This window comes from Agelaius phoeniceus, chromosome 8, assembly GCF_051311805.1.
Source record: "Agelaius phoeniceus isolate bAgePho1 chromosome 8, bAgePho1.hap1, whole genome shotgun sequence".
NCBI lineage: Eukaryota > Metazoa > Chordata > Aves > Passeriformes > Icteridae > Agelaius > Agelaius phoeniceus.
This window is the reverse complement of record NC_135272.1, coordinates 8,232,496-8,247,895: the sequence shown is the minus strand read 5'-3', so window position 1 is coordinate 8,247,895 and position 15,400 is coordinate 8,232,496. Positions and strand designations below refer to the sequence as shown.

The 15,400-nt window shown below is 46.8% G+C and overlaps 1 protein-coding gene across 1 annotated transcript; it reads right to left on the bottom strand.

Annotated features, from left to right (window-relative positions):
• Positions 1–2,136: 2,136 nt before the first annotated feature.
• On the bottom strand, positions 2,137–13,547 carry TNFSF4 (TNF superfamily member 4). The gene is made up of 3 exons (XM_054638562.2): positions 13,350–13,547; positions 6,698–6,740; positions 2,137–4,156 (listed from the first exon to the last, which is right to left on the bottom strand). Exons 1-3 carry the CDS (start codon positions 13,545–13,547, stop codon positions 3,816–3,818), a joined length of 582 nt encoding a protein of 193 aa, XP_054494537.1. The 3' UTR covers positions 2,137–3,815.
• Between the last annotated feature and the right edge of the window lie 1,853 nt (positions 13,548–15,400).

Below are 15,400 nucleotides of genomic sequence, written 5' to 3'. Positions count from 1 at the left end.
AAATCCCCAACAGAAGAATTATTGCCTCCTTACTGGGAAAGACCAGACTTGGTGGGGACCAAGATGACTGATTTACAAGATGAGGGGGGAGTTGACAATAACCAGAGAACACCCTTTGTTTGAAAAGAATTTCTGACTCATGTTAATCCTCTTTTAATGTGGGTCCTTTTTCAGGCTTATGCTGCCCAGAAAGAGGTATCCAGACCATCAGTAACTCTGTTTTTATTGTCTCATATTGTCCTAATCCAAATTGTCAAATTTTTATTACTCTATTACTATTTTTCTAACCATTTTATTACTATTAAACTTTAAAAATTTTAAAAACAAGTGATTGGCGTTTTTCACAAAAGGTTTATTTAACCTTATCAGAAATACAACAGAAGACTGAATAGAGAAAATACCCTAGGATTTTTCCCACCATGTGCTCATCCACACAAGGGAGGTTTCACCTTTTAAGCCTTTAGCCCTCCCAAAGTTCTGTCCATTGACCCCTTCTTCACTGTCCAGTGATGGAGATCACTTCCTCAAATCCTGGTTGGAGGTCAGGTTTTGCCATAGTGACAAGCTGACCCTCCCAGATGTCCCAAACCCAGGCTGTCCCTTGATAGCCATGCAAGGGGTAAAACAGGACTATAAATCTACAAAACTTTTCTTAACCTATAGACATGATATTTGTCTGTTAATTGTGTTACTCATCTATCACAGAGGACACACCACAAGCCCCTTTCTGTGACTGCAAGCACAGGAAAATGAATGTGCTGCCCCTCTGCAGTCAGGGATTGTCCCCAGGAACAGCCCTGCACTTCCCCAGCCCCGGCTTCAAGGGGTGACCCAAACCCTGGGGGCACTGCCTGGCTGAACAGAGCTGTAAGGTGGGACTCAAGCACCACCTGTGAGCTCCTACAAGGTCTTGACAACCCCAGTAACAAAAATTGATGTTTCTCATACCAAGAGTGTCGGAACCCAGGACATTCCTCTGGCTGCCCTGGATGGCTCGAGACCCTGGCAAGGGGCTCAGAGACCTTGGCACAGAGTCAAAAACACCTGTGCCTTTGATTTTACTCCATGGAAAAAACTTTGTGTGAAGAGTTACAAGCCACAAGAGTTTGAGTAGAAGGTGAAAAAGTAGAATTTTGGGGTTTTTAGAATGGGGGTTCAAGAGGCAAGATGGAGGAATCTGGGAGTGTCCTGTCCTCCTCCTCCTCCTCCTCGTTCTTCATCTTCTTCTTCATCTTCTTCGTCTTCTTCTTCTCTTCCATCTTCTTCTGTGATGGTGACACTGTTTGATTCGTTTAGAGTAGAGACAGACTGTCTAACATAGGTGATGGGTATTGGAAAATTATTGTAAATAAAGTACCTGTAGTTCTTAGTATAAAAAGCCAACACCACCCCAGGGGCAGGGACTGTGCCACAACCCGACCTGGTGGACAGATCTCAGCAGGTCAGAGAAAGAATGGAACAGATAAGGGAAAATAAACAACCTTGAGAACCAGAGCTGAGGAATCTCGACTTCTTCAAGCACGGGGCTGGGAAAAAAGACTTTTTAACACCTCAGGAGCCTTTTCAGCAACAACAAACTCAACAAAAGAGACTTTTAACCTAGTGGAAGAAAGTAGTCTTTGGATACAAACAAAAGCTGAGGGCATGGAAACTTACTGATGAGGACAGTCAGTCCATCAAGCAATCAATGCTGGGTGTTGAATCATTCCAGCCTGTATTTCAAGGCAAGTGCAGGTGTTTGTATAGAATAGGTCAGTCCAGTTCAGCCTGGAGGTGCAGGGGGATCAGTGAGGGAAATGCCCTCTCCTGCTGTAAACAAGAAGAAAGGGTGCAGCCTTCCAGAGAACAAATCCATTTGTGCTCTCCAGGCTTCATCTTTCTTGCTGTGCTGTGCAGCCCTGCACACACCACCGGCATAGCCTGCCCTGTGTTAGCACATGCTGGGAAGCACCAGCCCTGCACACCCTCCTGGAGAGCTGAAACAAAAGCTGAACTGTAAAAAAAAGGAAGTATGTGAAAATTTCATATAGTTTCCATAGCACAGGAAGTGTCTGCTCAAACCCTGAATGCATCATTCACCAGGCACTTCCAGCCTCCTCCTCCCCCCTCCTCCAAGGGACACTACAAACCCAAATGTTGCAAAGGAAAAATTTATTATTTTTAGGAAGAGAAACACATTCTCACTTCTACTGGGGAGTGTGACAATCCCCAGCCTCGGGGCAGGGTGCAGCTGCCATCAGTCCCCGTGGTGGTGAGTGTGGCCAGAGTTAAAAGCACAAAATATCCCTTAATGATGAGCATCCTGTGGGTGCAAGTCAGCCACAGCTTCTCAGTGAGAGGAGAGAAGCTGCCTCTTGGCACTACATGAGTTGAGTGCTTCAGCCAGCTTCCCCTGAGGCTCTGGCCTGGCCCAGGTGGGGAAGCTCCTTAGCCTAAAGCCAGGAAAGCTCTCCAAGACCTGGAGCATGTCCTTAGTTCCCTTTGGCACCTGAGTCTGCTGGAGTGCTCAGCATGAGTGTGTCAGTCCAGGTCTGGGTCTGCAAAGCAGGACCAGCCCAGAGCATTGGGAGCATTTTCAAAGAGGAGTTCAGTGCTGACAACCTGGTGTGAGCCCTTCCCAGTGTTTCTAAGCAATCTGATGTAACATTCTTATGCCCATCATTTAAATACATAAATACTTCTAACAAAAGACTTTGGGGTGTGCAGCCAGCAGAGACACACTGAAATGTTGGGAGACACAAAGTCAAAAACTGACAGGTGGTTAAAATCTGCCTTGCTGCAAGCAAACCCCCTCAGCTGCTGGCTGTGCTGGGGTCAGGGGCTGCCTGCAGCATGGGCAGGACCTGTCTCAGCTGGATGAGCAGGGATGAGCAGCCCAGGGTCACTGAGGTGTGCCTGGTGCCCCATGGAGGCTGTGCCTGCCAGTCTCTGGGGCACACCTGTGGGACAAAGCCATGAGAACCATCTGGGTCCTCCCTGAGGAAAGGATGCTCAGACCTGCAGCTTCCACTTGGTCTGTCAGAGGTCACCACATCCAGAAGTCTCCATGTTTGCCCAACTTTTTATGTGCCTGGATCACTTTTGGGTCAAGCCAGTGTGTGTGTGTGCTTGAAGGAGGTTTTCCTCTGGGGCCTTACAGCAGATATTCCTTGGGCTCTGGCTTCAGCAGTCTGCAGACAGCTGGAACAGCCAGTGGGGCTCTGCTCTCAAAGGCTGCTCCCCAAAACTCCACAGTCAGTGCTCCTGCTGCCCAGTGCAGTCCTGTCAGCTCATTTCCACACTCCACCTTCTCTCACAGCTGTTCCTCTCAGACAGCCTTTATCTGGCTCACTCCAAAGGCATTCCCTGCTGCCTCTTCCCTGTTTTCCATCTTGCCAGGCAGATTCATGCTCCTCCCGCTCCAAATGGCTTCAGGACACTTGAGGTACCTTCCTGACTCACCAGACTTTTATTTGAGAAAAAACACAACACATTTCTACTATATACAGACACTGTCAAGTAAATAGAGAAACCTGGGGTTTCTCTGAATATGAGCTAAGCTTGGGTGACTTTCTTTGGCTTTCATTTCTGCTCTTCTCAAGAGCTCCACACATCCCTTTCCCCAGTGTTGGGAAGATCCATCCTGGGTAGCAAATCAGCTGCACAGAGCTCCAAAGAGGCGAATCTTGCACTATATAAAGCCTGTGGTTCATCTGCGCTCCCAGCCAGGCCCTCCACAGCCCCAGGGAGGGGTTTAGAGCAGTCTGCCCATACAAGTCCAAAACCTGCAGCAAGGTGGGGAAGGCTGTGCTTTCCGTGCTGCTCCAGTCCTGCAGCTAGGACTTGCTGTCAGCTACTAACACCAGGCTGAGGGACAGGTCCCAGAGGCTGGCGTTGGAGCTGGTCCACAGCGTGATGCTGTCCTGCTCAAACAGGTAGAGCACTGTGGTGAGGTTCACTCTGCTCTCACTGCTCTGCACAATCTGCTCCCACAGGACACTGCTGCTGGCCTGCAGGGTCAGGTTCAGCCAGTCCTCCTCCTTCTCATCCAGGTAGATGGTGCTCCTGAGGGACAGGAGGTAGAGGCCATCACAGGGGACCAGCACGGAGCCATTCCGGATCTGGATGGGCCCCGATTCCGCTGAGAGGTTCACGGCTGCTCCCCTGGTGCTCCTGCCTGCAATGCAAGGAGGCAAAGGTGATCCCCTGGGGACAAATGTTTGCTAGGAAATGGGCTGGTTTATGTGAAAAATGCGTACTTTATGATTGGCTTTTTGCAAATATTAAAGTGAATATTATATGTGTTATGTTAGAAAGTGATGCTGTATTAATTTTCTTAAGTTGTGTGTTAAATATAGTTTTAGGTTATAACATAGGGTTAAAATACAAACTATGCTATGTGAGATACTTTTTTTAAAAGAAAGGACTCGCACTGAGATAGCAGCCACAGGACACCTGAATCTTTCAGAGAAAGAGAATTTATTGCTCCCTTATCAGAAGAAATGAACTTCTTCCTGCCTCACTCAGCCCTGAAGATGCTGTCAGGATTCAGAGGAAGAAGCTGACACTGCCCAGACAGAATCCTGTGTTTGAATGGAATTTATGCATCATGGATGAGGTGTATGAATATGCAACAGGCTGTTGCTTTTAAGGGTTAATCCTCTGTTAACTTGGGTTCTTTTTTCGGGCTTATTTTGACTAGAAAGAGGTACCTGGACTGTCGATAACTCTTTGTTTCTGTTGTCTCATATTTTCCTAATCCAAATTGTCCAAATTATTATTTCTCTAATTGTATTACTATTTTTACTATTAAACTTTAAAAATTTTAAAAACAAGCAATTGGCATTTTTCACAGTTTACACCACCTGACTGCAGGGAAGATGGAAAAATATTTTAAAAAAGGGAGAGAGTAAACTAGAGAACAGGGCAGACCAATGTGAGAAATAGATTTGTAGAGAATTCTCAAAGCCTTACAAGAGACACCCATAGCACACATCTGCATACAAACTCTGAAATAAAAAATACTAAGTTAGAAATACCATAGAATAAGACAAACATTGTTGAGAAAGAAATAGAACTAGAAACAAGTTTCAAGTTGTTGAAATGAGACTAAATGCTTTAGAGAAATAAAACTATGAAAAATAAATTGTAGTAAAACACACGAAGAGTAATTTTAGATTATTAACTTTAAAATATTTACAACATAATGTGACAAAAACTAATAAACCAAGATACACTTATAATATATTGTAATTAAGAAAGAATTAGCTTCTAATTATAATAACAGAAATTATAACATCTGTATTGTCTCACCCTTCGCATAAGACTAAAAATGAAATAAAAGTTTTTAAAACACCTCTCAGTTACTCCATCTGTAAGTCAAAAAAAAGCTTAATCCAACAGACCAGAGTTAGAATATTATCCACCCTAGCCAGACATCATCTACCATGGAAATTTACAGATGACCACTCTTGACTAAGCTGTGTCTTTTGGCACATGGTTTATGTGAATTGCTCCTCCAAATTTTTATTTATGCACAATTTACTTACTCTGTGTCTTAGAATACAGAAAAATACAGCAAGTAAAGCATCACTGTGAGTTTAGAAAGAGCAGGTTCATAAAAAAACCCAGGAAAATTGAGACAGTAAATAAGATGAGGAAAAGGCATCCAGAACTGGATGACAAAATTTCTTTTTGTTGAGATGCTGGTAACATAAGCCTTTATCTTAGGGTTTGGTTGTGTTTTTTTCTTCTTTTGTTTGGTTTTTTTTTTTCCCAGAAAAAAAGATGAAAGAGCAGCAAAGAGACAGAAGCAGAAGGAACTAATTAATACAGAGCAGAAAAAGGAGAAATTAAACAGGAACTTGGCAAGAAAGGTTTTCTGGTGGAATGGAGAGTCAGGGTTCCCAGGCTGTGCTGGCCACGTTCTGTGCTGCAGCCCTGGGCTCTCAGCACAGCAGCTGAAACCCCTGGGGTACCCAGGGGCTCTCCAGGCAGGGAGCACAGCCCCTCTGGGCTGGGGACAAACTTCTCAAGCTTTTCCTCCAAAGGACATGAGTTTCTATGAGGTTAGGCTCCCTGCTGCCTCACGCTTTTAACTGAAAGCAAAACCGTCGATAATATTTTCAGTATTATTTTAAAAGTTTTACTGCTTGGTTTTATCTTTGAGATGTGACACCAGACAAACCTCCAGTGTAGCTGGCACGCAGAGCAGCACATCTGATATGGTGTGTGCTCTCACCCACTCCTCCTGAGGAAATCATTTACATTTTTCATAAATCAGGAAACCATTGACTTGTTTTAGAAAAACCCAAGAGCGTGCTGCGTGCATTCAGTAAATTGCCAAAAATTACTTTCTTGTTCATTCACAGAGTGAAAGAGTGGTTTAGGAGACAGGTGAGGGCTGCAGGGATCCACGCAGATTTTCAGCTTTTTTGTCCTGCTCTGGGAAAACCCAACTGTTTCATTTTGTCCCCTTGCAGCACTGGGGCAGGCTTGGCCCCTCTCCCCTGACAGCTCTCCTGGCACCTCTCCCCCGTCAGAAGAAACAGCCAGCACTGTGGCACCTGGGAGCCATTGGGGTATTTTAGGGGCCACAGGATGCCACGGAGGTCCCTGGGGACTGTGGTAGGGTGGGGAGCCCTCCCAGTGTGCCAGGGGATGTGGGTGCTGCACTGGGCATCATCGAGGCTCCCCCCAGGGTCCCCCCAACACCCACCTGAGTATCGGATGTGGGTCCACAGCACTTTGTCACTCTGGGTCTGGAAAACAGAGCAGATAAATCCTCGTTAAGGCACTGGGCTGGCACCTCCCCGCTGCTGCTGCTGCTGCTGCTGCCCTTTCATTTCCCTGCCAGGACCCTTCGGTCCCGGCAGGGGCAGAGCAGCTGCATCGCCAAGGGCACGGTGGGGAGCCCGGGCAGCCTGGGCACACAGCAGCTGCCAGCCACCCCATGGGGCACTGCATCGTTATGGAACACTAGTTCATTGTTAGAGAATAACTATTTCATTATTATAGAATACTATTTCATTTTCATAGAATATTAGTTCATTATTATGGAATATTAGTTCATTATTATGGAATACTAGTTCATTATTATAGAATATTAGTTCATTATTATGGAGTACTATTTCAATATTATATAATTTTATTTCATTATTATAGAATACTATTTCATTATTATAGAATACTAGTTCGTTATTATGGAATACTAGTTCATTATTATTGAATATTATTTCATTCTTATGGAATACTATTTCATTATTATAGAATACTATTTCATTATTATTGAATATTATTTCATTTTAGTTCATTATCATAGAATACTATTTCATTATTGCAAAATTTTATTCCAGCCTGGCTCCCAGCCTGTGTGACTTCCAGCCCAGTGCTGAGCCCTCCAGAGCAGGGTTGGTTTTGTTCAGAAAACTACTCTGGTGTGGGCATGGAGGCAGAGCAAGCAGCAAGGAAAACATAAAAGATATTTCTCTACCTATCCTAAAATATCCTAATCCCCAAAAAACCCATTACTTTTAACCTTCATCGATAAAAAAAGCTTCCAAAACTTTAAAATAAATTAAAATCTACAAATATATAAAAATAAATAATAATATGACATATCAAAAATTAAAAAACTTAAAATTAAAAATTTTCTATAAAAATTAAAATATATTAAATTAATAAAAATACTTTAATAATTTATAGTTATTACAACATTATTTATTAACTTATTATTCATAGAATTTTGTAAATTAATAAATTAATTATTAATATATTAATGACTATTAAAATAAATTTTAAAATAAAGAACAAAATAAAAAATTTAAACATTATCTAATCTCCTTCTTATTTTTCATCTAATCCATTTTCTACAATATTAAAACCATAAAATAATTAATTTTAAATACCACAATACAAATATTACATACATAAACAAAAAACTATTATTAATAAAAAATTAAAATAAAATACATTCTCAAAATTAATTAAACAAAATAACTTTAAAAAACCTTAAATCTATATAACTTTTAACACCTTCTCTTAATACACTAAATCTAAAATATAAACAACATACAAAATTTCTAATAAAAAAGAAAACCAAAAAATTTTTGAAAAAGGCAAAAATGCCATCCATCTCTCATTCCTAACACAAAGCTTTTTTAAAATCGCCCCATCAAAAAAACCCACCAAAAAACTTTCATCAGGACCTTGGAGTGCAGTCTTTTCTGCCTGAGCCTGGCATGGAGCAGCTGGCAGAGGGCAGAGCAGGGGCCAGGCTGCTGTGCCACCCCCCTGCAGGGCACCAGGACTGGCTATAGGAATGTGCCCTTTGTTGATGGAGTGACAAAACCATCTTTTGTCCCCTTAAAGGGGAAATAAGCCTAAAAGTTTATTTCCTCAATTAGGTGAAAAGACATCTCATAGGACTTGGGGGACTTCAAACTTAAGGATAGCTAATTGAATAGGAGCCAAAAAATCTTGCTTGAGCAATTAACTAGAAAAAGAAGATAATAAAGAAACTAATTGCTTTTATGAGGTGTTTTACCAGGGGCAAGGACCTCTTGCACCTGGCTCAGTTTTTCTCTGTAAAGAGTTTTGTTATTTTGCCTTTTATTACAACCTTTTTGTTTCCAACACTGCCACAGAAGCCATCCTGATGATTTTATGCCTTCTGAGGTAGCTGAGCTATCTTGGGTGTGAAATGGACCTCCAAGAGCTCATGAGACCTGGCTGGAGGAGACCCCTATTTCAGGTGGGTCTGCCTTTGGAGCTCCTTGCACTTTGGCCCAGGCCATCCTGGATCTGTGGGTCCCTCAGAGGCTCTTCAGTGCACTAGGATGGCTTTAAAATGGACTGGAGCACCTCTGCTATGTGAAAGAGTTGGGGTTGTTCAGTGTGGAGAAGGAAAAGCTTTAGGGTGAACTTAAAGCACCTTTGAGTACCTAAGGGGCTACAAGAGAGTTGGAGAAAGAATTTGACACAGGCTTGGAGTGATGAGGGATGGGGAATGGTTTTAAAATGACAGAGAGCAGGTTTAGGTTAGGTATTTGGAAGAAATTCTTCCTAATTTTGGTAGTGAGGCCCTGGCACAGGGTGCCCAGAGAAGCTGTGGATGTTCCATCCCTGGAAGTGTTCAAGGCCAGGTTGGCAGGGACCTGGAGCAGCCTGGGACAGTGGCAGGTGTCCCTGTCTGCTCATGGCAGAGTGGTTAGAGAGAGATTATCTTCAAGGTCCTTTCCAGCCTAAATCATCCTGTGACCCTGTGATTCGTATTTTATGAATGTAACAGAGAAAGTGAATGCAAATATAGAAGTGTGTATCTTACTGCTCAGATATGCAAAACACCAGGCTTGTGCGCTGGATTTTTAAATCTGAACTTGGCATCTCAAACTTGTCTCTCATCATAACCACAGGAGACCCAAATCTGCAGTCTCTACACAACCACAAATCTTCAGCCTTTGGCCTGATTAAAGAGTGAATCTTGGGCTCTGCACTCTGTGTTCTTCTCCTTACCTGTGCCAAAGGCTCCCTAGGGGAGAAGGTGTGCCATGGGATGAGGACTGGGCTGGATTTGGGCTTGGTGGCACAGGGACAAGGTGGGGATGGGGCTGGCTTCCCTGGATTTGGGCTCAGTGTCACAGGGAGAAGATGGGGACTGGGCTGGCTTCCATGGGTTTGGGCTCAGTGTCACAGGGAGAAGCTGTGCCCATGAGATGTGGACTGGGCTGGCTTCCATGGATTCAGGCTCGGTGGCACAGGGGGACAGGGAAAGTGCAGGGTGTGAGCACAGAGTGTGCAGGGTGTGAGCACAGAGTGTGTGCAGTGTGTGAGCACAGAGTGTGTGCAGTGTGTGAGTACAGAGTGTGCAGGGTGTGAGCACAGTGTGTGTGTGCAGGGTGTGAGCACAGAGTGTGCAGGGTGTGAGTACAGAGTGTGTGTGCAGTGTGTGTGTACAGAGTGTGCAGGGTGTGAGCACAGAGTGTGCAGGGTGTGAGTACAGAGTGTGCAGTGTGTGAGTACAGAGTGTGCAGGGTGTGAACACAGAGTGTGCAGGGTGTGAACACAGAGTGTGTGTGCAGTGTGTGAGCACAGAGTGTGTGTGCAGGGTGCGAGTACAGAGTGTGTGTGCAGTGTGTGAGCACAGAGTGTGTGTGCAGGGTGTGAGCACAGAGTGTGTGTGCAGGGTGTGAGCACAGAGTGTGCAGGGTGTGAGCACAGAGTGTGCAGTGTGTGAGCACAGAGTGTGCAGGGTGTGAGTACAGAGTGTGTGTGCAGGGTGTGAGCACAGAGTGTGTGTGCAGGGTGTGAGCACAGCCTCTCTGCAGGTTCGGGGCCAGGCAGGGGCAGGCTGCGGGAGCTGGGAGCGCTCCGTGCCGGCTGCGGTGGGAGCTGGAGCTGGAAAAGCTGCTCTGGCACCCTCTAGTGCTGCCACGGCTGCTGCTCCGTGTCTGCGGGGCTGGAGACCGCGGGCAAACACAAGATTCATCGCCCGTGAGTAGCTGGAACTGCCTCCCTTGGCATCACCGTCCTTTCCCATTGCCTCAGCTCCAATCTCACGCTTGATCTCCCTCCTGAGTGCACAAGCATTTCCCTCCTGGCTCACACAGCCGGGATTTCCAGATTCTCAACAAGACAAGCGCAAAGCACATCCCACATGCGTGGGATCACACAAGGTCTGCCACCATCTGTATGATCAGTGATGGACAGGGTGTCTCCAACACTGATGGACAGGGTGTATCCAGCACTGACAGCCCGGGGGACAGCATTGTTGCACTGATATCAACCCCATTGTCATTAAAGCAAATTGCCTGTGTTATGTATCTCTTGCAGTTATTGTGTGATCTCAGAGCACTGTGCAGGTACCCACTGGTGAATCCTGCTGAGGACACCATGTACTGGTGGTACTGGAAGGACTCTGGAGCTCATAGCAAAGTTAGTGACCTCTGTTTCTCTGCTCTGCCTTCACAGGCCATGTGGAAAGTGTGCCAGGAGGGCTGAGGACACAGAGGTGCTTCTCCCTGACAGCCTCAGGTTTCCCCATGCCATTTACACACAGACCCTTCCTTCCTGCTCTGGATCCCTGAACAGGGGACTCTCCTGGCTGGGACACCATCCAGGGCCATCCCACCTGGCTCCAGTTTCAGGAATAAGTTTGGATCACACCAACACAAACCTCAGGGGCTGACTGAGGGCCTGTGTCACACGTGGAGGTGTCCCACAGGTGGCAGGTGACACTCCCCTGGAAGTGGGGTTGTACCTTCTCCTCACCAGGATCAGGGATTTTACCTCCCAAGCAAGAGGAAAGCTGTGGCAAGAGAAGGCAATTCCAGCAGAGTGGGAATTGCAGATGCAAAAGCAGATTATCAGTGACCTTTTTATTAACTTCCTCATTTGGAAATCTCAGCTGAGGTTTGTTCTCCAAGCAGTATCATGTCAGAAATGAGATCATTGTCCATTTTGTTCAGCACAGTCTAAGCTGCAGATGGTGCCTGTACTGAGGATGGGCCATGATATTATTCATGCTCTGTTTTCACAGAACAGTGCAGGAGGGCTTTTTTTAAGAACTGTGTTTCCACGAGGACAATGGAAAGGAATCAAATACAGTCTCTCTGTGAAAAACCACAGTTATTCCCTTGCAAATAAAGTTATCATGGCACTCTGCACCTTGGAGGGCAGGAGGCTCTTCCCAAGGACAGGGAGAGCCACTCATTCACCCCATGGGCCAGCACCCCAAGCCTGCCTCTCTCACACTGCTGCGCCCTTGATTTCATAAATATCCCTAAACTGCCCCAAAAGCCCAGTCAGATCCAAGCTGCTGCCCCTCCAGGAGACATTTATGTGGCCAGTTCATGGTTTTCCAGCTGAGCCCTGTGACTGCACTGCAGTGAAATCTCCCCATGCACCACTCCTGCACAGAGCAGGGCACTCCAAACAGGACACCAGGGTTATCTGTTAAAATAACAGATAGTCCTAAGCCTGTAGTTAGCAAGTGTTTAAAACTGAAAAGGTTCTTTGGTGATTCTCAGGACCTGGATTTCTCACCTGTTGCCATTGCTGCTCCTGGAGCCCCCTGTTTCAGTTATTTCTGTTGAGGAGGGGAAGCTCCAGACAGGTTCTGTGTCCCCTGGGCTGCTGCTGCTCCCTTGGGTTTGTCAGGCTCCCAGGCAGCAATGCCAGGCCCTGCTCTCTTCCTCTGGAAGAGGAGCATTTTTACAGAGGAGCCAGATGCTGGGAGATGCTCAGAGTGTGAGCTGGGAGAGGTCTCTGCACCCTGAGCACTGTGATTGTGTGCACTCCTCTGCTGCCTTGCAGTGCAACTCCTCTCTCCCAAGGCAGGGGAAGGAGCGGAGGACTGATGTGGTTGATAAGTGTTGGTTGATAAATGTTATCTTTCAGTGTTATCTGGATGGTTGTTCTGCAGTTTAATAGCCCCTGTGAGCCTCAAGTCAGTGACAGCTGTGCAGAGCACAGGGTTTTCATTGAGCAGCATGAGGAGCATGGGTACATGCCTGGCTTCCTTCTGTGCCCAGCCTGGCTGGGAGGAGAGAAGGAACTGGGGTAAAACAAAGCACAAAACAAAGCTTTAAAGTGGTGCAAAGCTCCTGGAGGAGGAGTGGGAGGAGAAATTGCTGCTGCACCAGAAGCTCTGAAGCAGCAGTAAGAGGTTGTTGACAATCCAGCAGCCTGCAAGCATGTGAGAGAGGCAAACCCATCTTTGCTGAGCTTGTGCTGGAGCACTGTGAGCCCCAAGCATTTCTGTCTTTTGTCCTGCTTGCTCTGGTGCTTTGGTGGGCACACAGAACTCTCTCTGGACACCCCAGCCTTGCTCAGGCAGGCACAGAAGGAGGTGGCTGCTCCTAACCCTGCCTGATGGGCAGGCTGAGAGCACCAAAGGTGTCAGGAGGTCTTGCTAGAGCTGTCACAAGGGTGACTTGCTTTTTCACACATCTGCTTGCCATCTAGCACGCTCTGGAAGTTCAGGAGGAGTTTATGAGCACACTGGGTTGTCATTCACTCAGTGCTATTCAGTTAAATGGAAATATGCACAAGTCACTGCAGAGAGGGGCAAGAGTGGGAGGGAGTGAGACCTCTCTCCCCAGGGGTCAGTGTAAAAAGCATTCTTGGAACGGTCACTCTGCTGGAAACTTGGGCCCAAACCCTGCACTGGGCAACACTGAATGTCATTTTGAAGACAGGCAATTAAAATGAAAAAAAAAATTAAAAAAATATACTATCATACAGAAGGGATTGAATCTTGAATAGGGATAGGGATAAACTTAAAAGCTTTTTTCTTTTCTTAAAAAAAAAAGCAAAGAAGCCCATGGAAAGCTTTTCAGGCCAGCAGACAGAGGTGGAAGATGAGCTCTTACCTTGGAGGGCCGCAGGAAATGCACTCCCAGGTAGATCAGGCAGGCAAGCAGCAAAACCCACTGAGCCACAGCAGAGACGAGGTGCAGCGAGCTCCTGGCCTGGCCTCCCTGCCAGAGCCTCCCCTCCTCCTCTGCACCCTCCCTCTGCTGCTCCAGCTGCTGCCCTGCTCCTGCCCCTGCGTCCGTCTGTCCGTCCATCCCAGCCCCTCCTTCCATCCCAGCGCTGGGAAGGGCCAGGGGCCTGGCAGGGAGCAGGGCTGGGAGCTCCTGTCCAGAGCAGAGATGAAGTGAAGGCAGAGCCTTCAGGAGATTGCTTTATGCACACAGAAGCAGGCGGGGGAACTTCTTTGTGACTAATCTAAATTTCCCCTTCCTTCCTTCCTTTCTTTCTTTCTTTTCTTTATTTTTTTTAATTTTTTTTTTTTTTTTGGTTTTCTGTGTGAATGTGGGGGCTGATTTATTGCATCCCAGTTCAGTTTTGAGTAAGGGCCTTTGAAAGGAGAGGTGTTTATGTCTTTCATAGCTTCAACTGTGGATGTCTTGATATGTGTTCTTTCCAATAATAATGAAGAGTTGGGTGGACAGTGCTTGTCTTCACTCAGTCTTTGTCAGTAAAAGCTCTCACCTGTCTGCTCACCCTCAGGTGGGGAGTTTACAGGGCTGGCTCTCTCCCTTCCAGCATCCTATAATGCTCCTGAAATCCCTTTTCTGTGAAGAAGCAAGGATTAGGAAAGGATGTGGGACAGGTGGAGAGCATAAGGGATTGGAGAGAAAACATGCCCTTCCCTTTTCATGATTTTCTTCTGGTTTTAAGGCTTGGGATGCTGTGCAAGGCATTGGGAGGAGAAAACTGAGAACTGTTTAAGATTGAGAACTATTGCACACTTTGAAACCTGTAGTCTATAAAATGCCTCCAGAGGGGCATTTCCTGGCCATGCAGGCTGCTCTCCTGGCAGAGGGAAGCCTTCCCTTGGGATGCCTTTGGTTGGTCTCTCTGGGACTTTTGCAAGCGACACCCAGAGCTGCCAAATGTCAATTGACCAGGCTCCATCTCCTGTGCTTATTTTGGGTGGCAGACTTTGCATCACTCTTTGGGGGCAGTCCAGCACTGCTCTTTCCACTGCTCCTTTTGCTGGGCTTTTTTCTGCTGTAAATTACCAAATCGTGACCAAAGTCAGGCGCTGCCTTTTCCTGGTGAGGATGGAGCCCACTGGGAGTACAATTACCTGCCTGCCTTCTAGGGATGAGCTGTCAGAAAGTTTCCCTTCCCCAAAATGTGCCCTCCTTAACCTGTCACGAGGCACATGTCCTGTCATGTCAACTGCAGGCAGAGCAAGCAGGAGCAATGGTCTTTGATGTGTTCTCCCATCCAGGCAAGGTATGTCCTGTGAACATGAATCAGATGAAGAGGGGAGTGCAGAGCTGGGTGGGAGCTGCTGTGAGGATGCCCCAGGCTGAGCTGAGGGTGGGTGAGTCAGGAACACACCCTGGTTTACCTGCAGAACACAGCACAGGTCATGGAAGCTGAGTGAAGAAGGGTCAGCTTCCACATCTTCCACTGGCACGGAAATTCTTGTTCCCTTCCCACCTCTGATCACTGCTGGGTGTGCTGGAGCTCGTGCCTGAGCCCCAGGAACAGCCCTGAGCCCCCCTCCTCCAGCAGGAACACGACTGCAGCCACAGCAGGGAGGGCTGGGGCTGCCCCAGAGCAGCTCCTGGGATGCAGAGCCTGAGTTTGGTGTTTGTGTCCCACAGCACCTGGGAACAGGGCCTGGAATGGGACCCAGCCTTGGCCAGGCCCTGCAGAGGAATGAAGAACTGCCTTGAGGTGCTGCAGAGGCCTTTGGGGCTGCAGGGATGTGAGGAGGATTGTTTGCTTCTGTGGATCTGCAGTGTCATGTCTGGGCAGGATGAAGTCCCCAGGAAAGCTGCTCTGAGTGCTCCCAACCTGCTCCCTCCAGGAAAGGAAAGTTGGGCTCATTGCTCACTGCTCAGCTCCTGCACAAACACCAGGATGCTGAGCTAACACACCCCAAACCCTTGGGAGTCTG

What these genes read in the sequence shown, in the direction of transcription:
- TNFSF4 (XM_054638562.2), bottom strand. Translation starts at nt 13,547, where the DNA reads ATGGACGGACAGACGGACGCAGGGGCAGGAGCAGGGCAGCAGCTGGAG. An exon ending in ATTTCCTGCGGCCCTCCAAG is followed by an intron (nt 6,741 to 13,349) that starts GTAAGAGCTCAT and finishes TCTGTTTTCCAG; the next exon opens with ACCCAGAGTGACAAAGTGCT. An exon ending in GACCCACATCCGATACTCAG is followed by an intron (nt 4,157 to 6,697) that starts GTGGGTGTTGGG and finishes CTTGCATTGCAG; the next exon opens with GCAGGAGCACCAGGGGAGCA.